The sequence below is a fragment of the Molothrus ater genome, chromosome 30, assembly GCF_012460135.2.
Source record: "Molothrus ater isolate BHLD 08-10-18 breed brown headed cowbird chromosome 30, BPBGC_Mater_1.1, whole genome shotgun sequence".
In the NCBI taxonomy this organism is placed as follows: Eukaryota; Metazoa; Chordata; class Aves; order Passeriformes; family Icteridae; genus Molothrus; species Molothrus ater.
Window position 1 is genome coordinate 2721842 of NC_050507.2, and position 25167 is coordinate 2747008.

At 52.8% G+C, this 25167-nt stretch overlaps 2 protein-coding genes across 2 annotated transcripts; both read left to right on the top strand.

The window, feature by feature from the left end:
- Positions 1-252: 252 nt before the first annotated feature.
- On the top strand, positions 253-10575 carry LOC118697249 (keratin, type II cytoskeletal cochleal). Its single transcript, XM_036399791.1, has 9 exons — positions 253-639; positions 1324-1532; positions 4102-4162; positions 4804-4899; positions 5557-5721; positions 6186-6311; positions 7704-7924; positions 8449-8483; positions 9398-10575. The coding sequence occupies exons 1-9, from the start codon at positions 253-255 to the stop codon at positions 9583-9585; spliced, it is 1488 nt and encodes a 495-aa protein (XP_036255684.1). The 3' UTR covers positions 9586-10575.
- Positions 10576-22265: 11690 nt separating this feature from the next.
- On the top strand, positions 22266-23904 carry LOC118697236 (keratin, type II cytoskeletal 5-like). The gene is made up of 5 exons (XM_036399772.1): positions 22266-22451; positions 22818-22943; positions 23053-23163; positions 23493-23593; positions 23862-23904. Exons 1-5 carry the CDS (start codon positions 22266-22268, stop codon positions 23902-23904), a joined length of 567 nt encoding a protein of 188 aa, XP_036255665.1.
- Positions 23905-25167: the final 1263 nt, after the last annotated feature.

Consider the following 25167-nt stretch of genomic DNA (forward strand, 5'->3'; position numbering starts at 1 on the left):
GGGGACAGGCGCCAGGTGTGTCCTGTCCCTTCCCCGCGGCCCTTCCCTCCTGCGCTGGAGGGTGGGAATGCAGCCAGGCACACCCAGCTCCGAGCCGTAAAATGATCCCCGCGGTGCCCTTGGGCCAAGCCCAGCTTTTCTAACGGATAAAAGGGCAGGCAGCGGGAGCGCTCTCACTCTGCTGGGCTCCAGCGCAGCCTCTCGAGCTTTGCAAGAGCAGCGAGGCAGCCCCGGACCGTCCCTCGGAGCAGCATGTCCCGCTCGGTGACCTTCAGCTCCCGCTCGGCCGCCGGGCCCGCGCTGAGCCAGGTGCGGGTCAGCTCCGTGTCCTCCGGCCGCAGCTCCGGGCTCGGCCGCGCCGGCGGCTTCGGCAGCGCCAGCCTCTACAGCCTGGGCTCGGCCGGCAAGAGGGTCAGCCTGGGAGGGAGCAGCTCCTTCAGCGTCCGCTCGGGCTACGGCTATGGGGGAGCCGCCTTCGGGGGCAGCCTCAGCCCCGGCGGCATCCAGGAGGTCACCGTCAACCAGAGCCTCCTGACGCCCCTCAACCTGGAGATCGACCCCAGCATCCAGAGGGTCCGCAAGGAGGAGAAGGAGCAGATCAAGACCCTGAACAACAAATTCGCCTCCTTCATTGACAAGGTGAGGGCTTGGGCTGGCTCGGAGCTCTGGGGGTGCCGAACAGTTGGTGGGACCCAAAATTGGTTTGGCTACGAATGGGGTGAGGATCAGTCCTGGAGAACGTGGTAGGTTTTGCCCACTGCAATCAAATAATTCTTATTATTCCGTGTAATAAAGCCCTGCTGCCATTGCCAAGGGAACAGGTCGCCTTGTTCAGGCTGCCTTTGCAGCCCTGATTTACCTGGGATTGCCCAAATGTGGGGAGGGAGAGGCTCCTGGAGGGAGTTGTCCCAGGAGAGCAGATGGAACCAGAACCTGCCCTGGATGTTTATGCTGCCCTGCACATCTTGGCTCTCTTGCACTAACCAACCTTGTGTAAATCCCGCTCTGGAATCCCCGAAATGTGAGGAATCCAGCCCTGGAGTTGGAGCAATTGGAGGGTTTGATGTCTGGGTCAGGTTTCTGTCAAGTGTCAGCCCAGCAGAATCTGCTTTTCTTTAATTCCTCCAAAGCCTCAAAGTCACAAACCAGGTCCCAGAGCAGCCAAGCTCCTCAGCATGGTCTCCATGACCCTCCTCTGGTGCTTCCCATCACCACCCAAATTCCTGGGCTGGGATTCCCACCTGCAGCCCAGCCCTTCCATCCCCTGCAGCGTCAGCTCCCCTCTCTCCCACCATCCCAAATGACCCCTGTGCTCCCTCCCAGGTGCGGTTCCTGGAGCAGCAGAACAAGATGCTGGAGACCAAGTGGAGCCTACTCCAGGAGCAGAAGACGACGCGGAGCAACATCGCTCCCATGTTCGAGACCTACATCAGCAACCTGCGGCGGCAGCTGGACGGGCTCCTGGCCGACAAGGGGCGCCTCGAGGGAGAGCTCAAGAACATGCAGGACCTCGTGGAGGACTTCAAGACCAAGTAAAGTATCGGTGTTCCCCTAACGGGGTGGTGGAGCTGCTGGCTGGGCCAATGGCTGGGCACGGATGTCCCCGGCTCTCCTGCCAGGGGGGAGATGTTTTCTGGCCTGGAATGAGGTGTTCAGTCCAGGTGTTTAGCTGGGCACGGATGTCCCTGACTCTCCTCCAGGGAGATGTTTTCTGGCCTGGAATGAGGTGTTTAGTCTAGGAAAGCTTCCTGGATTCTTTTTGTTCGCTGTTTCTGGCACCTTGTTCCTACATGGGCTGGTGCCTGCATCCTCTTGGCTTTGCTCTGGGGCCTCCTCAGGCTTGGAAGTGGCATTTTGGGGCCTCCTCAGGGCTGAAGGTGACATTCTGGGGTCTCCCTGGGTTGGAGGTGGTGCTTTGGGGCCTCCTCAGGGTCAGAAGTGGCTCTTTGGGGTGGCTGGAGCCCCAGGAGCTCCCAGCTGATTCCCTGGGCAGGGAACGGAACAGCTGCCCTGCAATTCTTCAGTGACTTTTCAGTGTCACCTGGGAGGAGCCCCAGAAGAAAGGTGGCCTTTGTCCCAGCCCAGCCCAGCCAGGAAATGCCTCTGAAAGGGGAAGAATAGGACGGAGCTGGCAAACTGGATCAGGCAGGAACTGCAAACAAACAGAGCTGATAATCCCCAGGGTGTGTTTAGGGAGGGTCAATACCCAGAGATTCCCGAAGAGCTGCTTGGGAATGATGCTGCCCCCAGCCCTGCCTGGTTATTCCATCCACAGTCAGCCTTGGAATCTCTGCAAGGAGCTGGTTTGAAGCCAGAGGGATTAAACCCCAAAGTTTACTTATATTTCCCATGGATTCAGTCCTATTCTCATGGATTTATTCCTTTAGGCTACAGATCCATGGAAAGCCAAACCCTCTGTGTGCTAATGGAAGGGAAGCAGGAATTAGGAGCTGAGGGAGTGAGGATGCAGTAACTGGAGTGCAGCACCTGCTGCTCCCCGTTTATATGGAGAAAATCTCAATTATAGATGGAAAAAGATGGAAAACCTAAACCATGATGTGCTCTGGGGGGGCCTGTGGCCTTTTTTTCCATCGGTTTGGTTTCCACAGGAATTCCCAGGTGATATTTAGAGGAGGAAAGGCTCCAGGGATGACACCAGCCCCTAACTCACTGGGGCCATGCCATGCTGCACATAGGGCTTGCTTCCAAGGAGTGTCCTGGGCTTTCAGAGGGGTGTTGGGACAATATTGAACAATTTAGGGAGAAATTCCTCCCTGTGGGGGTGGGCAGGCCCTGGAATGGATTTCCCAGAGCAGCTGTGGCTGCCCCATCCCTGGCAGTGCCCAAGGCCAGGTTGGACAGGGCTTGGAGCAGCCTGGGATAGCAGAAGGTGTCCCTGTTGTGGCAGGGGTGGGAATGGGATGGGCTTTATGGTCTCTACAAACCCAAATCATCCCAAGATTCCATGCTTTACCAGCTCATTGACCAGCTTGGTGGAGCTGCCCCAAGGAGAGGAGGAATTTGGTGATCCATTCTGGAGGAATTCACTGTTTTTATACCTTTCCCTGCTGATCCCTGGTGTGCAGAGGTGGTGCCTCTGCGTCACTTCCCAGGATTTATTCCTCTGGAATTGTACTGGCAGCTCAGTGACCTCCAGAGGGGCAACGTCCATTGATCCTGGTGTGGATGGGCACCATTCCAGGTCGGAGCAGGAGGGGGAGGCTGGGCAGGTGAAGCAGCTCCTGCTTTGGAAGGCAAATTCCAGCTCTGGCCATGCAGGGCCCATGTAAATAAAGAGCCTTAACCTGGCAACAGTTCCCAAACAGCCAAAGTGCTTCCTGCTCTGTTCCTTGGATGGCTTTCAGGATTCCCAGATGCCCAGAGCAGGTTGGGGCTGGATGTTTGAGCAGGTTGGGAGTGCACAGACAGGTCCAGGTGGGCTCCAAGATCCAGGTTTGCAAATCAGTGGTGGTCCTGTTAAAATCTGTGGAGAGGGATTTTTATCTGCTGGAGACCTTTAGGAGAACCCCTGGGGATTTCCAGGTGAGCCCCTCATCTGAGGGTGAACACCTGAAGAACAGCAGTCACCAAGGCTGGAATTTGGTGAGGCTTTGGAGGAGAATGAGGGTAATTAATTACCTTTGGTTCTTCCCAGAACAGTGCCACGTGTTCAACACCTGCAAAGTGTTGCCAGCAGTCTGGAGTAGGGAAGTGCAGTGTGGAAGCAGCTCCAGCAAGTGCTGGGATCAGCCCAGAGGGGTTTGTGGGATCTGTTTGTGTCTCTCCTGCTTTGAATTTGCTCCCTGAAGGGTTGGTGACAAAGTGGGGGCACAGCCTGGGCCCTCCCCAAAGGAGGAGCAGGAATCTTCCGGAGCACAGGGAATTTTAAGGATTATGGGGGAGCCGGGAGGGGACGGTTTCAGGTGGTGGTGATGGAGCAGCTCATCCAGAGCAGACACCGCTGGTGCACCAGCCCTGGGGAAGTGCTGGGCTGGCTCCCAAGAAATGAAGGGATAGAGAAGAGACTGGGACAACCTTTCACGGGGATGTTTTTCCTTTTATCCAGGCTCTAACTTCACAGAAATCCCTTTTTTTTGGCAGGTACGAAGATGAGATCAACAAGCGCACGGCGGCCGAGAATGAGTTCGTGGTGCTCAAGAAGGTGAATATCATCGTGGGTCAGGGAATCCTCACATGGGTTGGGTGGGAAGGGACCTTAAAATCCATCCCATTCCTGCCCCTGCCATGGGCAGGGACACCTCCCATGGGCCCAGGGTGCTCCAAGCCCCATCCAGCTCTGGACACTTCCAGGCATGGGGCAGGCACGGCTCTTCCCTGGGACTGATCATCAGTGTGGGCAGCCCTTCCCTGTGTTTGCCCCTACTCACAGTTTACTCTTTGCCCTACTCACAGTTTACTCCAGCTCTGATGAAGCTCTGAGGGGCAGAATTCCAGCCAAAGGCAGCTCAGGGGAGGCCTTGAGAGGTCTCCACACATGCAGGGGAGAGGTGTCAGGTCCCAGGGGTATTGGAGATGATGCCAGGTCTTTCTTTGGGATCTTTCCTGAGGTCTCTGTATCCAACCTGACGCTGACCTTGCAAACAGGGATCCAAGGGATCCCCAGGACTCTCAGGATCTGCACTCCAGCAGCACTCAGTGCCCTGGGAGATGATTTGTAGGCCCTGGGGTGCCACTGGGACACCTGGAGCTGCTTTGGGGAACTCCTTTGGAAGCCACCAGAGGCTGGGTGGGCTCAGACATCAAAGCTCCACAATCTCCATGGTTTATTCCTCGTTTTTCCAGGATGTGGATGCTGCCTACATGAACAAAGTGGAGCTGGAGGCCAAGGTGGATGCTCTGACAGATGAGATCAACTTCCTGAGGGCTTTCCATGAGGCGGTGAGGATCCTTCTGCTCCTTCAGAGCGGGAGAACAGGGAATGCTGGCTGGGAAAATGAACATGGGGAAGGTGATGGATTCATGGAGTCTTTCCTTCCATAAGCAAAACTGTGCCTGCAAGTGAAGTGATTCCTCTGAGTTCTGTGGATTGTCACACGGATTTCTCCTTGTGTGGGATGCGGGATGGATGGATTGCAGACGTTGTATTTGGGATGCTGTTTGAATGAAAACAAGGAAAACGACTCCCTGGGGGAGGTGGTGCTGTGTGACAGGAATGAAGGAAAGCTGCTTGTTCCAGGCTCCTTCCTCCTCCCCATTGTTTGCAAGAGCAGGGATTACCTGAGCTGGACACAAATCCTTGAGAGAGGTGCTGAAATTTGGCCCCTGCAGGTTCTGCAGCTAGCTGGGTTGTTGTCTAAGGAATGGGATAACAGTGGGATAAACAGCCCTGCTGCCAAAGTAGGGATAAACAGCTCCAGCTCTGCTGTTGCTTCTTGCTCTGTGCTTTGCAAGGTTGCTTCCCTCCTCATTAATAATTATTTTGATGGAATTCTTACCTGCCTCCCTTTCCCTTCTCTCCTTGGATTCTCTCTTTAATTGGCTTTTAAAAGAGGGTCCCTGAAACCTTGCTGATGAACGGGCTTGGTTTTCCTGCAGGAGCTGAACGAGCTGCAGGCCCAGATCTCCGACACCTCGGTGGTGCTGTCCATGGACAACAGCCGGAACCTGGACCTGGACAGCATCATCGCCGAGGTGAAGGCGCAGTACGAGGAGATCGCCAACCGCAGCCGCGCCGAGGCCGAGTCCTGGTACCAGAGCAAGGTGAGCTCTGCGAGGGGAGGAGGAACCAGGGACACCTTGGAGCCCTTCCAGTGCCCAAAGGGGCTCAGGAGAGCTGGAGAGGGCCTGAAGTGATGGGACACAGGGAATGGCTTCCCTGTGCAAAAGGGTGGGGATAGGTGGGATATTGGGAAGGAATTCCTCCCTGTGAGGGTGGGGGAGCCCTGGAATGGATTTCCCAGAGCAGCTGTGGCTGCCCCATCCCTGGAAGTGTCCCAGGCCAGGTTGGATGGGGCTTGGAGTGCCCTGGCACAGTGGAAGGTGTCCCTGCCCATGGCACTGAATGGGCTTTAGTGTCCCTTCCAAGCCAAACCATTCCAAGATTCCACAATCTCTAGCTCTGTCAGTACCTGTATCCCCTGTGCCATTGGGGGGGGGGGGCTCTATCCTGCTCATTCCCTGCCATCCTCATCCCATCACTCGTGTGTCCCACTGCTCTGTCCCAGTATGAGGCACTGCAGGTGACAGCCGGGAAACATGGGGACGACCTGAGGAACACCAAGAATGAGATCACCGAGATCAACAGGGTCATCCAGAGGATCCAGGGGGAGATCGAGAGTGCCAAGGCCCAGGTGAGGAGCTGCCCCTCTCCTGTCCTTCTCTGGCCTGGGAGCTGGGATCTGGCTCTGATCCCTCTGGGGACTGGGGACAGCATTGAGGGAGCGGCTGGAGCTGGGTCTGGGGAGGGTCAGTTTGGATATTGGGAAAAGCTTCTTCCCCCAGAGGATGTCTGGCACTGGACAGGGGCTCCCCAGGGAATGGTCACAGCCCCAAGGCTGCCAGAGCTCCAGGAACCTTTGGGCAACACTCTCAAGTGTTGAATTTCAGGGTTAGTGGGATTTTTAGGGTTGTCATGTGCTGAGCCATGATGGTCCTTGTGGGTCCCTTCCAGCTCTGGATGGGAGGGAATGTTAGCTCTCTCCTAACATTCTGTGATGTTAAGGATGTTTCAGGGGTCTGGGTGTCACACAACCCCTTGAACTTTGTGATTTTGGAGATCTTTTCCAACCTTCACAATTCCATGGTCTGTAAGAATCATTCTGGGGGGGCTGCACTGCTCATCCTGGAAGATTTTAGTTCTGCAGGGGGAGGGGGAGCGTTGGGAGCAGGGTGATCCTGCCAGGAAGGTGGATTTGAGAGAGGACGAGTGGAAATCGCCCCTGGGACACAGAGAGGCCCCCACACAACCCTCGTGGCCTCCTGTTGCTGGGATCATTGTCCACTCCCTTTCACAGCAGGGAACACCATGTTTGGGCACACTCACAGAGATTTGGGGAGCTCTGTTTGCTTTCACTGGCTCTTATCACTTTATCAGTGCCGTGACTTAGGCCTGGCCTGGAGCTCCCAAGGCTCCAGATAAACCTGGTGATTCATCCCGGATTATTTGGTTTCAGGGTAGGGAGGCTCTGGCACCAGCCAAGAGCTGTTCTGGTGGGGCTCCCTTGGACAAAGGATGGGAGCACAAAGCCTCTTGTGAGCCCTTTGTGCCAAACATGGGGGTTTGGGAGCTGTGGGGGCACAGCTGGGGGTTCTCTGGGGCCCCACAGGGCTGGTCTTGGGGTGGGTCTGGGTGTTTGGTAGCTCCAGGTGTGCTCCAGTCCTGCCCACACCTCAGCCAGAGCCTGCCCAGCTCTGAAAAATCTGGGGAAAATTAGCAGAGAAAACCTGAGCTTTCCTGAGCCCCAAGGGATCTCTGGGATGTGGGGGACTGGGAAGCTGAGGATCACCTGAAAAAAGTATAGCCAGTGGAGAGAAACTCAGCCTTCTTCTGGGAGACCTTGGAAGGAGATGAGTTTCCATCTCCATCCAGTGCCCAAGAAACCCAGGGTAGGGATGAAGTCCCAGGGGTCCAATTGAGCTCCAGATCCACAAAGGGGGTCTGGGCAGCAGAGCCCGAGGTTTGGAGCCCAGGATCCTCCTCCAGGGATCAGGAGCCCCCTGATGTGGCCGCTCTGTCCCTGCAGCGAGCGAAGCTGGAGGCGGCCGTGGCTGAGGCTGAGGAGCGTGGGGAGATGGCCCTCAAGGACGCCAGGGCCAAGCTGGAGGAGCTGGAGGCTGCTCTGCAGAAAGCCAAGGCTGACATGGCCCGGCAGCTCCGGGAGTACCAGGAGCTCATGAACGTCAAACTGGCCCTGGACATTGAGATCGCGACCTACAGGAAGCTGCTGGAGGGCGAGGAGAGCAGGTGAGGACACGTGGGGGGATTGGTGAGCAAAGATTCCCTGGGTTCCCTCTGGGAAGGGTCCTGGGAGCCCTTTGCTCCCTTTGTCTGGGAACACTGTGAGAGCCCAACTCTGATTTCCACAAGGAAATGCAGACAAGGAAACCTTTGAAAAACTGAGTTCTGGTCCTGGAAATGCTTTGGCTGAAGAGCCAAACTGGCAGATTCTGGGGGAAAAAAAAACCTGGGGAAAATAAGCAAAGAAGGAAAAAATTGGTTTCCATCAAGTTTGATGCTGTGGCAGAACATTTCCAAGTGGAAATCCCTGTGGGATTAGGACAGAACCTCTGTGCTCTGTCCTCCCCCCAATGGTGATGACAGAGCTGGGAAAGGCAGGGCTGGAACAAAGGGATCCCTGGAGGGCCCAGGGATCCTCCCTGGATCAGGTACAGCTGGAGTAGTAACTCCCTGCCTCTGTCCTCCTCCTCCTCGAGCCCAGGACCAAGGAAAGCTGAGTTTAATCCCTCCCCTTGCCTTTGTCTTTTCAGGTTGGCTGGCGATGGAGTTGGCAACGTCAACATCTGTGAGTGGATTTTGTTGTTTCTTGTGGTTCCACCTCACTCTAAACCCATGGAAAAGGGGGCCCAGAGTGTCCCAGTGCACCCAGTTCAGCCCCTCCTTAGTGGGAGCACCCTGAGGCTGGGGGTGGTGCTGGGGCTCCATCCCAAGCTCAGCTCCAACTCACCCAGATGAAATTGGACTTGGGGGCAGCAGTGATCTTCCTTTCCTCCCATTTTTGTGTGGATAGAAAAGCACTAATGGGAAATGCATTCCCTGGGTTGGGAATTAGTGCACAGGTGATGGCAGAGGGCGTTTTTCCAGTTTGGGAAGTGTTGGATCCTCACCTGGCCTGGACCTTGGGCAGGAGCTGCTCTCTCAGGGATGCTCCAAACCAGTGGTTCTGATTTTCAGCCACTTAATTCCTGCTGGGAATTGGGGAACCACATTCCTACAGCTTTGGGGCACCAGGAGATGAGCTGAGTGTGTTTGTGAAATGGGATTCTCCATGGATTTTCTAGGGGTTCTCCCTGAGGGCTCCAAGCTCAGGGGATCCTGAGCCAGGTTGGGTGTTGGAGTGACAAGAAGGAAAGACTTTAAACTGAAAAAGGGGAGGTTTAGATGGGATATTGGGAAGGGAATAGATGGAATGGGATTTAGTTGGGAATATTGGGATATTCCCCACCTGTGAGGGTGGGGAAGCCCTGGAATGGATTTCCAAGAAGATGCCCCTGATCCCTGGCAGTGCCCAAGGCCAGGCTGGACAGGGCTTGGAGCAGCCTGGGACAGTGGGAGGTGTCCCTGCCATGGCAGGGGGGGTGCTGGATGGGATTTAATGTTCTTCCCACCCACCCAACCCATTCCATGATCCCATGGGAGCCTTTCCTGAGGGTGCTGGGTGGGGGTTCCAGGTGCTCACGTTGCTCCTCTCCCACGCAGCCGTGGTCAGCTCCAGCGGCGGGGGCGGATATTCCAGCTCCAGCGGGTTCCTGGGAGCAGGGATCGGAGGAGGCCTCAGCCTGGGATCAGGAATGGGCAGCGGAGCCCTCGGCTTCTCCTCTGGGGGCTCTTCCAAGTCCTACACCATCACCACCACCTCGTCCAGCCGGAGGAGCGTCAGGAAGTAACTCCAAGAATGGAGCTCGGCATTCCCAGCACCTGAGGGAAACTGTGGAAAGAAAAGTCTTGGAGCCTTTTGCAGGATGAATTGGCTGCAAAATGCCTGCAGTGCTGAGGCTCTGCCCCTGCCGTGCCGGGGCTTGATCCTGCACTCTTGGAGTTCAGCCATTCCTCTGGGAGCAGGATCAAGCCTGTGGGGTGAAATTTACCCCGGGATGCAGGTGGGGTATCCCTGCTGTTACCCTTGTGCTTGGTACCCCCTGCTCCGGGCTGGGTTTCACCCTTGGAAAGGCAAATCCCACATTTCTGCTGTGCTTCTGCAAAAGACCAGAAGATTCTAAATCCCTTCTAACAGGATTTGGAAGACTCCAATCCCTCAGGCTCCTCAGCCCCTGCCGAGGGCTCACCCTGGGTTGGGTTTTTTAAATATACCAGGAAGAAAACAGGCTTGGGTCTCCCCTTATTTTCTTTGGAAATGGGCTCAGGGTTGGATTTCAACATTCTCCTGTGACCGAAGCTGTTTCTGACCAAAGGCAGCACTGACAAAGTGATTTCAGGCTCCTTGTAGCAAAATAACTCCTCAAGAACCTCCTAAACCCTTTCTCTCTCTGCAAATGAAGCCCAAAGCTTGAGGGATCTAAAGCTACTTCAAATTCCATGTGTCCCACTGAATTGGGAGAAAAATTCTCTATTTTTGGGTGTCTCTGTTTACCACTCCCTATTTAGGGGAATTTAGTGATATCTGGAGTCTCCTGCAGTAAAGGTTCAGTTGATGCCCTATTCCAAAAACTCCTCGTTCCTGCCAAAATGGGTCTTCAACATACCAGGGAAGTTGTTGTTACTGCAGTAGGAAGAGTTTTTAGGGACCTAACTCCAAGGACCTGCTCCCAGTTTTTGTGCTGATGTTCAGCCCTGTCCTGGCATTGGGGTTTGGGTTGGATTTTTATGCTTTTTATGTCTTTCATGAGTCGTTTATTAAAGTTTCCCTTTTAGCTGCATGTCCAGTCTCAGCCAAGTTCTTTGTGCTGCCCTGGGTGCTCAGGAGCTCTGGAAAATACGCAGGAATCGCCTTCCTGCAGGTCTGGAGCCTGCCCTGGCTCTGGGGGCAGGGTTTGGGGTTTGCTGCCTGCACAGCTCAGTCCTGGCTGGATTTTGCCAGCCTGGAGTCTGGGCAGAGGGATGGGGGGGAGTTTGTTCAGAGTCATGGTTTGAGCTCAGGACTGAGATGGAATCTGGTTTTAATGGGAGGGAAGAGTGGGATTTTAGCCCTTCTTCCTCCTGGATTACAAATTGCTCCAGTATCAGGAAAGGTGGCTGTGGAATTCTCAGGAGCAGCAAGTCTGCCCTCCCTGCAGAAATTCCCACGTGGCTGTGCTCACCTGGCCCATTGTGTTCCCAACTTCTCACTTGGTCCTTGGTGCTCACAATTTCTCACCCACCCCTGGTGATCCTGATTTCCCCCTCCAGTCTCTGGACCATCTGGACCAGCCCAGCTGCCCCAGGTTGCTGCCTGCAGTGACTCTCATCTCCTCCAGCTAAAATCACAGCCATGGAATGGTTTGTGTTGGAAGCTCATCCTGTCCCACCCGTGCCATGGCAGGGACACCTCCCACTGTCCCAGGTGCTCCAAGCCCTGTCCAACCTGGCCTTGGGCACTTCCAGGGATCCAGGGGCAGCCACAGCTGCTCTGGGAAATCCATTCCAGTCCCCCCCCACCCTCACAGGAAGGAATTTCATCCCAATATCCTATCTAAATCTTCCTCTACTTAAGGCTGTTCCATGTCCCATAGACAGCTCAAAAGGTGTCGTTGCATATCCCCAAACACATCTTGAGTTAAACCAGAGCAGATCAGGGAGGTGGGGGGTGTTTCTGTGGGGTTGAAGTTGGCCTGAAGAGAGCTGGGTCCCACCCCACCCTTTCCAGGTGCTCTCACTTTGTTTTGCCGCCAGGCCTGGGCTCGTGCCCAGCTCCTGCAGACAATGTCCCTGTGCCGAGCCCTGACTCCCTCGATGGCTCCATCCAGGTGTGGGGTTGGGCTGCTGACCCTCGCAGAAGTGTCTGGGGCCTGCAGCCAGTGGAGCTCTGGTGGGGACAGGGCCTGTGCCTGCTGTGCTCCCAGTGCAGCCCCAGACTGGTGCCACTCCCGGTGTCCAGCTGGGTCCCCTTTATGGTGACCATTTCACAATGAAACACCGTGAGCCCTGGGCCACGCCCTGCTCCCCCAGGATAACCAGCTTCTAAATCCAGCTGGGAAATGGGAATTACTGCTGCAGCCCTGGGGAAGCCTCTAACCTCTCTGTAGAACGTTCTCAAGAATTGGGAAACTCTGCCGGATGGGCCAAGAGCAGGAACACATCCAGGGCATCAGCACTTTGCCATGGGATACCTGGGAAAAAACCCACAGGGATCATCCAGTCCAACCCCTGGTGAGGGGTTTGGGGAAGCTGCAGAAGGCAGGCTCAGAGACAGCAGAACTGTGATTGGAGCTAAGCAGTGGCCATGAGATACGTCAGCAGAAAAATTATGTAAAAAGTAGAAAGTAAGGGCAAATAGAACAACGATCTGTGTATTAACGCTTGTCTAGAATAACTCCCCAAGCTACAGAAAAGTTTATCTAGCGAGATATTAGGAAGGTTGAAGCTTAATAATGGAGCTCTGTGCATTGTGTTTTATTGCTTACAAGCAGGTATTGTATTTGAAATAAGCAGGCATTGTTTTAACCAAAGGTACGTGCACTTACAGTGATTGGATAGAACTACTGTCAATGTGCTTTTGCTTTGTGTGATTGGTCAAAAAGCTTATAAAGTGAGTTGTAACATTAAGTTGTTTGTCTCCTGCTGGGGACGTGAGCTGCTGGCAGCTTCCCATTGTCATCACCATGTAATGAGAAGTGATGCTGGAAAATAAAACAGCTCAAGGCAGTTCCTCAGCAGTCCTGTCCCGTTTGTGATTTGTACAGAGACCCTGGTCGGCGATACCCTGGCACTGCACAGGCTCCTCAAAATCCCACCCTGTGCCCAAGGGCATTGTCCAAACATTCCTGGAGCTCTGGCAGCCTTGGGGCTGTGACCATTCCCTGGGGAGCCTGTTCAGAGCCCAACCACCCTCTGGGGAAGAACCTTTCCTGATATCCAGCTTGGTATCCACCCTCTTCTTTCAGCCCTTCCACCTTGGCTTCCAGCTCGGCTTTGGCCAAGAGAGCTCTCTCTGTGTTCTGGAGATGCTTTGGGGATGGATAGAGGAATCTGAGGAGGGAGAGCAGACTTGGGCCTGCCCTCAGGGTCAGTGCGATGACGTGCTCTGCTCTGGGATCTGGGGTCTGACTGGAGTTTGAGCAAACCCAGCTTCTGCTTGTACTTGTTTCCTGTGCTGCCCTGGGGAAAGAAGCTACCACAACCACCCAAAAACCCAAACCAGATGGGGAAAGTTCAGCTGGTGAGTGCCTTTCTCACCTTCCTTAGGACAAGTAGCTCCTCCTGGGCATGTGTCTGCAGGCTCTGCTCATCCCTGGACCTGTGTGGGAAAATGGGAGGTTTTGCTGGAGTTCAGCACAATTCCCTCATTCTTTGAGTTTCTTCAGGCCACAAGTGAAACAAATGAAACTCTGATTTCTTTCCCTCTCCCCAGACAGTGTTTTGGGATACCTTACTCTTGTTTTGTAGCCCGTGGGAAAACAAATGTGTTTTCAGAGAGGTTTCTGCTGCAGAACTGCTTTTGTGTGACCTTAAATAGCTGCTGAACACTTGGAAATCTGAATTTCTGAGTCAGGAAGGAGGGAAAGAAAATGTGGAAGAGGGATATTCTGCTTTGTCCATGTGTCTGTAAATGTGGATGTTATTTTCTGTACTGAGATCTTTCCATCTTCTTCACCTCCACCATGGGGATCTACTGGAGGAGAATCTATTTAATCTTCACCTACGAGTTTTCTGGGAACCATTTGCTACCCCAAAAAGTCCAGTGTTTCTGCCTGTTCACAAATTTCAAGCAACATTTTGAGCTCTGAAGTTGCATTTCTCTGGTTTTTACTCACATTTTCCCGTTGGTTTCCCAACCCTGCTTTGCTGCTCCCAGGCCTGTTTGTAACTGGGCTCTGCTGCTGCTGAGGGCTCCCAGTTTCTCCCTCAAATTCCAGATAAACGCGGTGAGCACGGCCTTGCTGCTGCTCTGTGACTCTGCAGGAAGCTCCACTTGGTCTCCAGCACCTTCTTCTGCTGCTCCAGGATCCAAACCTGAATCCCAGAAAGGAAGATGGGAAATGGGATGAGGATTGTGACGATGGTGGTGAAGGGTCTGGAGGGCCCCCATGAGGAGCAGCTGAGGTCATTTGTTTTGTCTGGCTGGGGAAAATGAAACTGAGATGAGACTCCTCAGGGGCTGCAGCTTCATCCCGAGGGACAGCTCCAATCTCTGCTCTGGGGACCAGGGACAGGACGCAGGGAATGGCTGGAGCTGTGCCAGTGGAGGGTCAAGCTGGATCTCAGGAAAAGCTCTTCCCCAGAGGATGGTGGGGCTCTGAACAGGCTCCCCAGGGAATGGTCACAGCCCCAAGGCTGCCAGAGCTCCAGGAATGTTTGGACAATGCCCTTGGGCATGAGGTGGGATTCTGAGGACTCTGTGCAGTGCCAGGAGTTGGACTGGATGATCCCTGTGGGTTTTTCCCAGGTATCCCACGGCAAAGTGCTGATGCCCTGGCAGTGGGATATGTTCCTGCTCTTGGCACACCTGGCAGAGTTTCCCAATCCAGCAGCTTTTGTTTAGGGGCACCCGTGTGGAAATGCACAAAAAAGCAAAGACATTCTCAAAACCAGCTCTGCAACAAATGTGGGCTGTGCAGAGAGGCCTGAGAGGGGACTGGAGGGCAGCTGGAACTGGTTTTAGCTTGTTCTCTGCCCCAGTCAGGCCCAGAGGTCAGAGCAGCAGTGCCTGGACACTGAGGCCTCATAAATCCTAAGATTGTCCCCTGACAGCTTGTGCAAGTTCCCTTGATGTCTCTTATGAGTTGTCCTGACAGGATTCCGTGCCCTTTCCATGCCCTCTCCATGCCCTATCCATGCCCTGTCCATGCCCAACACCTCCCTTGGGCTCCTGGGAACTGGAGCTGGGGGAGGTTCTCAGCCTACCTGGTCAGTGAGTAAAGAGAATTTGTTGTTGAGGGTCTTGAGCTGCTCCTTCTCTTGGTACTTCACCATCTGCACACTGGGATGGAACTCTGGGCAGAGCAGCAGCTCTGGGGTGGTGATGGGACGATGGTGATGGGGGTGGTGGTGATGGGACGATGGTGATGGGGGTGGTGGTGATGGGACGATGGTGATGGGGGTGTGGTGATGGGGGTGTGGTGATGGGGGTGTGGTGATGGGGGTGATGGTGATGGGGGTGTGGTGATGGGGGTGTGGTGATGGGGGTGATGGTTGTTATGGTTCAGGATGTGATGGTTCAGGGTTTGATGGTGGTGGGGGTGATAGTTCAGGGGGTGATGATTCAGGGGGTGGTGGTGATGGAAGTGGTGGTGCAGGGTGTGATGGTGATGGGGGTGATGGTGATGGTTCAGGATGTGATGGTTCAGGGGATGATGGTTCAGGGGGTGATGGTTCAGGGGGTGATGGTTCAGGGGGTGATGGTGATGGTTCAGGGATGATGCTTCAGGGGATGGTGGTCATAGGGGTGGTGGTGATGGGCGTGGTGGTTCAGCCTTGTGACAGCTGGTCACGGGTCTGATTGCTTGACCCAGACACTGCAACCTCCCCAGAGAGAAGTCCCACAGGAGACAACTTTCCAGGGGTGTCAGGCAGTCCTTCAGCCACCGGGCAGCCTCAGCAAGGGGCAGCCAGCTCAGCTCTTAGCAGTGATTCAGCTCTGCCTTGCGAGGTGTCCCCAGGCCAACACAGGGACAAAGAGACAGGAGCAACCTGTGGTTATCCACAGAGTTCCTTTATTCTACCACCCTGCAAACGAGGCCAGGGATGGCAGCTCCCTCCTGAACAGGGCAGAAGCAGAGGTCTAATGGGGAAAAGCAGGAGTGGTACAAATGGGGAAAAACCAAAGAATCTGCATGGGGCTCCAAAGCATGCTGGGAACTCCCCATGACCAAGAGGATTTCTCAGTCCAGGAGGGTTGAGATGATCTTATCACAGCTCATTCAAGAGACATCTCCCCAAAGGAGAGGTCTGGCATGCCCATCTGTCTCCACAGTTCAGAGTGTGATGGTTCAGGGGCTGATGGTGCAGGGGGTGATTATGATGGGGGTGATAGTGCAGGGGGTGATGGTTCAGGGTGTGATGGCTCGCAGGGTGATGGTGATGGGGGCGATGGTGCAGGGCTAGGAGGCTCTGCCCAGCCTGGAACCAAAGTTGGCACCGCTGTAGCCAAACCCTGCTTTGGCTGCACCAAAGCTGTGCCACGTCTTGCAGGACAACTTCCACCAACCCTTCTGGGCCCTGACCATGAAACCATCACAGTTTCTGCTGCTGGAGCAGCCCAGAGCACCCCAGGGACACAGGGCAGTGCTGAAACCACACCAGTTCCTGGGAAGAGCTACGGAGGAAGAGACAAAATTCCCTTCAGCACGGCCGCAGCCGAGGCAGTAGGAGCAGCAGGACATGGTAAGTGCTGGGACAGGAGCTGGTGCTGGAAGCAGATTCCTGGGTGCAGTTCCCTCTGCAGAGCACCTTTTCCTTTCATTTGTGTGGAACACAGGGTGAGGCTGCATGAAACTTCCACAAAATGCTTGTGATGTGAAGAATGGGGACTAATTAACATTTCTTGTGCTTGGCAGCCAGAGCGGCACCTGGTCTGTCCTATTCAGGTTTGAGGAATGATTTAAAGTCACTGGGCCATAGTCAGGCCTTGTGTAAGGACAAAAAAAGTTAGGGAATTCGGTCCGGTGAATTATTTTCAGATGAAAATTCCCCTTTTTTATTGATTGGGTGAACTGAAATTGAGACTTCAAAGGTGTAAAATCCTTTTTATCCAAGGAGATCCTAATTTTTTGGTAGTCTCTCTGCTTTCAAGCTAGAAATTTGAAGGAAAGAGTGACTCAACCTGCTGGTTAATAAAACTCTCAGCAATAAATGGGAATTTACTGGGAATTAATGAAGTTTGGCTGGCAGGTTAAGGGTAAATGACCATTTTGTTGTTGGTTCTACCTAGAAAAAGGTAGAACGCTGCATTTCAATGCCAGGAAACATCTGCAGAGCCAAATCTATTTCTCAAGGTGATTTTCCTGCAGGTTGCTGATCTGGGTGTTTTCCCACACATTCATTAATTTGAGGAAATTGCTGATTAGTTTAAACTGAAGCCAATGCCTGGAATGTGGTGGCTTTTTCTAGACACTCACTGGAAAAGCAGCATCTCCTCGTCCCTCACTTGAAGGTTGGTCCCACCTGGTTTGGGGCAGGGCTTTCCCCTCTTACATTGTGCCCTCGTGGTGTTGGGATTGGGTTCTTCCTGCTGCTCCTGCGTATGTTGGATCCCTGGGAGGACCAGAAGGTTGGAGCCATGTCCCTGTGTTCTGTAGGGAAAAGATGGATATTTCAGATGAAAGCTTTGGGTTTGTTCCATTTTTTTTGTATTTCTTTCCTCTTCCCTGTCCTGTCGTTGGTTGGGATTAGAGCCACAGTCCCCAGCTTTGTGGGAGGTATTTGGGAGCTCTTGGATGCTCTGGCTCCGGGGCTCTTGGACATTCTCAGGGGATCTGGGCAGGAGAAGAGCCTGAGTTAACCTCACAGCTGTCCTCAATCCTTGTGTTGCTCCAGACTTTGGTTGTCTTTTGGAGCTCTCTGGCTGCAGCTCCTTTCTTCATGTTTTCTGTGGAAATTGGGAATTCCTTCTGCTTTGGATGAGCCAACCAACACAGCCAGGCCTGGGAGTGCTCTGGGGCAGGAATCTGAGGGAGGGGTGGTGGGTGGAGGAGTCTGCAGGGGTGTCCTGGTTTACAAGACAGGTGTCTGCTAGGGAAGGTAGAAAAGCCTCCCTTGGAATGGAGAATGTAAATCCCCTCCCTCCAAATTATTATAATTTTGAAATTAGGGGGCTCTCAGGCAAAGATATGGGAATAGGAATAACAGTTCTTTACTAGGATGTATAACAAGGCAAACAAAACAACAACAACTATGGCATTAAAAACAAGCAGAACCAGGGACCCGTAACACCCGTAACAAGCAGAACCGTAACCCGTTGACTGCAGGAGTGGTGCAGTTACTGTCACAGGCGGCAGGAGTGAGCAAAAATCTGGGACTGGTGGGGGAGATGCACCAGAAATTTTGTGGGAGGTGGAACTGTGGGGACATGGTGGAAAGGCAGCAGGGTGTGAGTTACAGCGTGGGGAAAATGCAGAGTAGTACCCGAGAAAACAGCGGGGACGGGACAGCGGCAGCGCAGCTCCCAGCAGGGAGAGAGAGGCAGAGTTCAGGGTTCCTGGGGCACACAAAGTTTGGGATTCTCAGGGCACACGCACAGATCAATTCCTGAGGCACACGAGGTTCAGGATTCCCAGGGCACAGGAAATTCAGGATTCCTGGGGCACACTAACAGGTCAATTCCTGGGACACACGAAGTTCAGGATTCCCGGGGCACACGAAGTTCGGGATTCCCAGGGCACACGAAGTTCGGGATTCCCAGAGCACACAAACAGATCAATTCCCAGGGCACATGAGGTTCAGGATTCCTGGGGCACGTGAAGTTTGGGATTCTGAAGGCACACGAGGTTCATGATTCCCAGGGCACACAAAGTTCATGATTCCTGGTGCACACAAAGTTCGGGATTCCTGGGGTACACGAGGTTCAGGATTCCTGAGGCACATGAACAGATCAATTCCCAGGGCACACAAAGTTTGGGATTCCTGGGGCACATGAACAGATCAATTCCCAGGGCACATGAACTTCAGGATTCCCAGGGCACACAAAGTTTGGGATTCCTGGGGTACATGAGGTTCAGGATTCCTGGGGCACATGAACAGATCAATTCCCAAGGCACACGAAGTTCAGGATTCCCGGGGCATACAAAGTTTGGGATTCCTGAGGCACACGAGGTTCAGGATTCCTGGGGCACACGAACAGATCAGTTCCTGGGGCACACAAGGTTCAGGATTCCCAGAGCACACGAAGTTCAGGATTCCCAGGGCACATGAGCAGACAGTGCTTGGTCCCTCAGGGCTGAGCTCCAGTAGTGCCAGTGAATTCTCCTCGCAGTAAGTGACAGCCTGGCTGTCCTCCTCCGATGCCAAAGAGCGAGAGAGCAGCTGCCCCCAACTCCATTGTTTTTATCTGCCCCCCATTCTCTTGGTAGCTCTGTCTCCCCCTGAGAAACTCCCAAAACCCAGAGGAGTTCCCCCTTCCCACCATCTCAAGCACCCAATCACGGGTGCTTCCTGGCAACTCAATGAGAAAAAATTCCACAAGTAACAAGGAAAGAAAAGGAAAGAAAAAACCTCAACCCCCAAGAAGGGGTCTAATATCAGAGGAGGAAGTGGTGGTGGGTGAAGCTGCAGCTTCTCCAGTGCAGCAGGGACATGTGTTGGAAATGTTGTCAAGTAGACTCCTAAGAAACCCCATCCAAACTTGAAATGTTTTGACTGAGTTTAGCCAGACAGACTTGTGGAATCATGGAATAGTTTGCGTTAGGAGGGACCTTAAGGCTCATCCTGTTCCACCCTTGCCATGGGTACCTTCCACTATCCCAGGTTAGTCCAAGCCCCGTCCAGCCTGTCCTTGGACACTTCTAACGATGGGGCATGTTCCAGTTTATCTTGGCTGGGGTGGCAAAGGTGCCTGATGCAGCCATGGCTGAGTGTGTAGCTGGATGAGACCTGAGGCTGCACAAAACCTCATCTTCATTCATGGGAGGTCTCCCACTTGGGGAAAACCCTGGGGTTTAGGATCTTTCGACAGGAGAGGCATTTGGGTCCTCAAATGCCTGGATTAAATGCTGGGAAATGCTTTGGAAAATGCTTTGGAAGGTGTCACATAGTGGGAGGTGGGGTCTCGGTGGGATTTGCTGCAGTTCCAGAGGTGATGGTCTCTGCTGTGTTACAACTGGTGGTAGCTCAGTCACTGGCTGTACCAGACCCCTCACTCAGTGCTCAGGTTACTGCAAGTCTGAGAGGTGCAGCTCATCCGAATCCCATCAGAACTGCCTTTATTGTTCCCATGCTCGGTAAGAGGTTTGGAAAACCACAACTTGGGACTGCAATGGACACCTCAGTGTCCTGAGTCATCCTTCCCTGGGCTTTGGTGGTTCCCTGTTCCAGGGATCACCTCCACAACTGCAGTCTTTGTGTCCAAAGAGCTGCTGTCATTCCCGTGGTTCCTCTCAGTTCCTCACATCGAGGAGAGCAGGAACATGAGGAATACAGACAGAGTGAGGACATGAGTCACTGATCAAACCCTTGGTGGGATTTTGGGGCTGCAGTCCCAGATCTGGAGTTTTAAGGCCAAACCTTTGTTTCTGGGGTCATGAGTGACTCAGCAGCAGCAAGAAGTGGGCAGAGGGTGTGTCACAGACAGGGAAACCCAGCAGGGGCTGTGAATATCAACCTTTAAAAAGCCTTTTTAATACAAATTTGGAAATCTGAAGAATGAAGGCCTTGGCATCTCTCTTCCCATCAGGCTGGAACAGATTCCTTGGGATATTGCCCGAATAGTACAGAAGTAATGCCTTTGAAATGCAGAGCAATCGACTGACCTACATGTGGAACACCAAAAAGCTCTGGGATTTAGTGATGGGTTGTGGGAGCCCAATTTCACAGAGCCCCTGAAGGGACATGGCATGAGGAAGAGCAAAGGAAAAGCTGTTACCACTTTACAGAGGCTCTTCAGTGCCCTTGGAGGAGGCATTCCACCTTGGCTTTCAGCTCGGCTTTGCTCACAGAGGCACAATCTGTGTGTCCTGGAGCACTTAAAGGGTTTGGGGAATGAAAAAGAAAGGTGCTTAATGCCAGCAGATAATGAGGTTGCAAATTCCCAGGGCTGCTGTCTTCAAGCCTTTTACTCCTCTCAGGAAGACGACGAATGTCACTGGACACAGAGAGAAGGAAGGTTTGGGCCAGTTGGGGCTTCCAAATATCCTGAATGAACACACTCAGCTAAAGTTGATCACCTTAAGGTGGGATTCTACTCTTTTAAATTAAAATCTCCCCAAAAGTTGGCCTTTAGGTCCCTCTAGAGAGGGACCTCCAGAGAGGGAGAGGCCTCACCTTCCTACTGACAACACTGGCTGCTGTTCTCCCTAAAAGCCTGGCATAACTGTTGTATTTGGTTGAAAGAGCTGTGAGCCCAACAAACTCCTCCTCTGCATAGGCATGGGGGGGATTTGCTCTTCATACCTGCAAGTGGAGGAAAAAACATCACTTTGCTCCTCATTATTCAGCTTAAACACATGGTGGGATCCTTGGGATTGCCCTGGGCTGGGCCAAGAGTTGGACTTGATGATCGAGCTCAGGATATTCCACGATTAAACAGGAACATTAATCTAATCCTCCTCTTCCACCTCCAAATGCCCAACCCCAGCAGCTGCTGATGGAAGTCACCCACGAGCACCTGGAGCAGATCCTGATCCTTGTGCAGCCTTTGCCATCCCAAAGATCCGTGGAGTGACACCTCTCATCACTTGCAGGAGTGTCTTCCATGGGGAATTGCTGCCAGGAAAAACAGACCTGGGCATTTCTTTCTGCTGGAATTGTTGGGCAAATCCCAGTTTGGACTGTACATCTATTTATTTTTCAGAGAAAGAGGTGGGTTCAGAGTGACAAAACTGCAGGAAATGTGGGTAAATCTTTCCTGGAGACATGAAATAGGTGATTTTCAGTCCCATCCTTGCTGGAATATCAACAGGGCTCTGTGCCATGGGTGGGAACACTTAATTTCTTTGGCTGCAATGGAATAAGGCTTAGCCCTGGAAATCCCTCTTTCAGAGGTGCTTTTATGTGATTTCCTTGGCATTCCCATGGCCTGGGAACATGTTTTGCTCCATGGAGGAGAAGTTCCTGCATGTAACCCCGAAAGCCACTCAGTGTTTCAGGGTGAAGCTGTGTGGGAGCTCTGGCACTTGAGCACTTTCTTTGGGATCCAGCCTAAGAGGAGCTCAGAGGGTTCAGCATTTTCCTGGTTGGGCCCTGGGTGAGTTGGCATCTCCTGAGAAGTGGAAGGAGCAAGGTTGGCTCGTTGTCTCTGGGTGTTGAATTGTGCAGCTGGGCTGATCCAGCCTGCGATGATTGACTCTCACAATTAAAGGCTAAAATCATGTATATATGTTAAGAGAAGTTTTATAGATTTATGGTTGTGTTTTACCCCCCTTGCATTGGTCTCAGGGGACAGCCTGGGTTTGGGACACTTGGGAGGGTCAGATTGTTACCGTGGCAACACCTGACCTCCAATCAAGATTTAAGGACGTGAACTCCACCACTGGACAGTGAAGAAGGAGTGGAGGGACAGAACTTTGGGAGGGGCTAAAGGGTTAAAAGTTGAAACCTCCATTGTGTGGGTGAGCACATGGTGGGGAAAATCCTCTGCTGCTCCTGGCTCCATTATATTTTCTCTATTCAGTCTTCTGTTGCATTTTTGAAAAGGTTTAATAAATCTTTCTAAATGTTTGGAAGCGAGTAGCATCTCTCACATCAGTGCTGCAGCTCCTCCCCAACTCTCTTCTACACCTCAGCTCAGGACAAACAAACAGCAAAACATTTGGGACAGAAAATGAATTTGTTTGACTTCCAGCAGCTGTCCCAGATGCAGACCCAGATCTCTGACCCCTCGCTAGTGCTGTCCATGGACAGCAGCCAGAGCTTGGACCCGACCAGCATCATCAGCAAGGTCAAGGCACAGTATGAGGACATCACCAACTGGAGCCATGCTGAGGCTGAGTCCTGGTACCAGAGCAGGGTGAGGAGGTGCAAACAAACAGGGAGATTTTTGTTTAGCATTTCCCAAAGGCTGAGTTATACTGGAGACAGCAAGCAGCAAGGACAGGGGAGAAAGGTGTAAAATGAAGTGGATTTGGAGAAGAGTTCAGATAGTTCCTTGGAGAGGTTTGGCCGTTGGACTTCATGATCTTAAAGGTCTTCTCCAACCTTCCATGATTCTTCAAGACTCTCTGGGAAAATGCTGCTTTGATAATGAGAGATGGAGGAGCAGAAGGACACAGAAGGAGGAAGCTCAAGGGGATGAGTGTGGCAAGTCCTGGTGAAGAGAGGATCAGAGCAGGGTCAGTCTCTGCCTGTCCCCTGTGCCACCTCCCTGCCCACCCAGTACCAGGAGCTGCAGCTCTCGGCCCGCTGGCACGGGGGTGACCTCCAGAACACCAGGGTGGGGATCTCAGAGATGAACCACCTGGTCCAGCAGCTCCACTCAGACATGGACAGCGTCAAGGTGCAGGCACAGGACCTCCCCAAAAGTGGGGCACTCCCATCTCCACCCCTGGCTGGAAGGGGCCTGGGAATCAGGATGCAGACCCATCACATGGTCACTGGACTTGTTCCCACAGGTGGCTGGGCTGCAGATGGCCATTGCTGAGGCAGAGCAGCACAGGGACATTGCCCTCAGGGATGCCAGGGCTAGGCTGGAGAAACTGGAGGCCACTCTGCAGAAAGCTGTTGTCTTATATATCACAACAGTTCTCTTATCATTATAGTACAAAGGTCACATAGCACCAGTTTCATACCTCCTCAATGCTTTCTGTGGACAGCTCCTCTAAGCACTGCCTGCTCCTGTTCCTTGCAGCAGTCATCTGACTTCTCTGACTCCAGTTCCCACCAATCCACTCTTTTATACCACTTGTTCTTATTTGCTGCAGGCGTTGCCTGTTACCATCCGGCCTGCTCCTAGTCTTTAGTAATGGGGTCCAGCTGCAACTCGTTGGGGGATAAGATTACATTCTACATTACCTTAATTTACCCATACTGTGTCCCCCTATAGAAAGCCAAGGCTGACATGGCCTGGCAGCTCCAGGAATACCAGAAGCTCATGAACATCAAGCTGGCCCTGGACATCGAGATTGGGACTTACAGGAAGAGCAAGGAGAGCAGGTGGGAACTCCCCCTGCAAACCAAATCACGTCCAAATTCAGAAACGTTCTCACCTTTGCCTTGCGAGGAGGTGAAAATCTCACAAAATTTTGCAGAGGAAATTCACCCCCATCCTACACAGTAACAGGTGTCATTCCAAATCCTCTTGGATACTCCCCATCAGACCCAGCCCGCACTGGGTCTGTTTTCCAAGGTTCTTGGTGCAAAAATGTTGCTTGAAATTATCCTTATAAGGAGCCCTGACTTCTCCATCCTCTCTTTCTTCCAGGCTGTCTGGAGAAGATGTTGGTGCCATTAATATTTCTAGATAATCCATCTCACAAACAATATATTAAGTGATTACTTGATTGTACCTGGAATTGAGGATAAGACAAGGAAGGAAGGACGCAGCTTGTCGTTATCTGCAGAAAAATGAATATAATTTTTCCGGCCCTTAAGGTGGGAGGTCAAAGAGCCTGAGAGACATTTTCCTTGACCATATTTTAATTTGAAGGGATTTGTACATTGAGATTGTCTCTTGGGAGACTCAGATGCCTCAGGCCAGGAAGAAAAGGTGTGTGAAATCCAGTCAGTGATAGACTGTCCAAGAAATAACTGGAATGTGTGAAACTAAGGCTTGAAATTCCTTTGTACTCTTCAAACAAACCCTGCGCCCCTGCTTTCCCATGGAAGTCGTGGTCTTACCTGGGAGCAGCTACAGAGGTGGGAACATTCTGGGGCTGGGAGTGGGTTTCAACAGCTGGCTTGGAATGGGGGGGTTCGGCTCCAGAGCAGGAAGCAGCTCCAGCGGGAGGTTTGTGTCTAAAAGCACCACCCAGGAAAGCCCCCGGAGCTGAGCCACTCACCTGGAGCACAGCAAGGCAAGCAGCACCTTCCCCTGCCAGCACAAAGCCTTGGAATCATCTCGGAATCCCTGCTTGTCGCTTTGCCATTGAGGGAAAACCTTCCCAGCGCTGTTTCTCAGCTTGGGAGTGCTCCCTCTCCCAGTCCAAACAATTCCCTGCATATCCCTCCCCCACCTGGCAAGTGCAGCTTGTCAGTGAATAATCAGCTGTCTCATTAACGAGTCTCATTAACGTCAAAACTCAGCGAGCACCTTCCCGGTGCCGCGGTGCCAATCCAGAGGAGGGGCAAGAATTATGTTTACCTCTGGAAGCAGAGCCTGTTCTTTCACCTGCCCAGGAATCCAGGAGAGTTGAGCCCGTGGTGCTCCCTCCCACCTACTCCTCCCTCGCTCCCCAGATTCTTATGAAATGGAAAACAAAACGTCTTCCCACAGGCAGTTTCTCCATTCCCCAATTCCTCTGGCATTGCTGGCTCACTCCAGGGCTCTCCTACATCCTAAAATTCAACCTTAATTTTCCATAGGTGAAAGGGCTCTCTCTAACGTCCAATTAATTCCTCACCCACCCAGAAGGGATCATTTTAAACCCAAAGCCCACATAATGCACAGGTGTCCTGTGTCCCAGCAGAAAATCCTTAAATCATTCCCCTTCTGAGAAGCTGGAGAGGTTAGAAAAAGGGGGGAAAGGGAGTTAGAAAACCATAAATTTTAAATTTTACATAACTTGGGA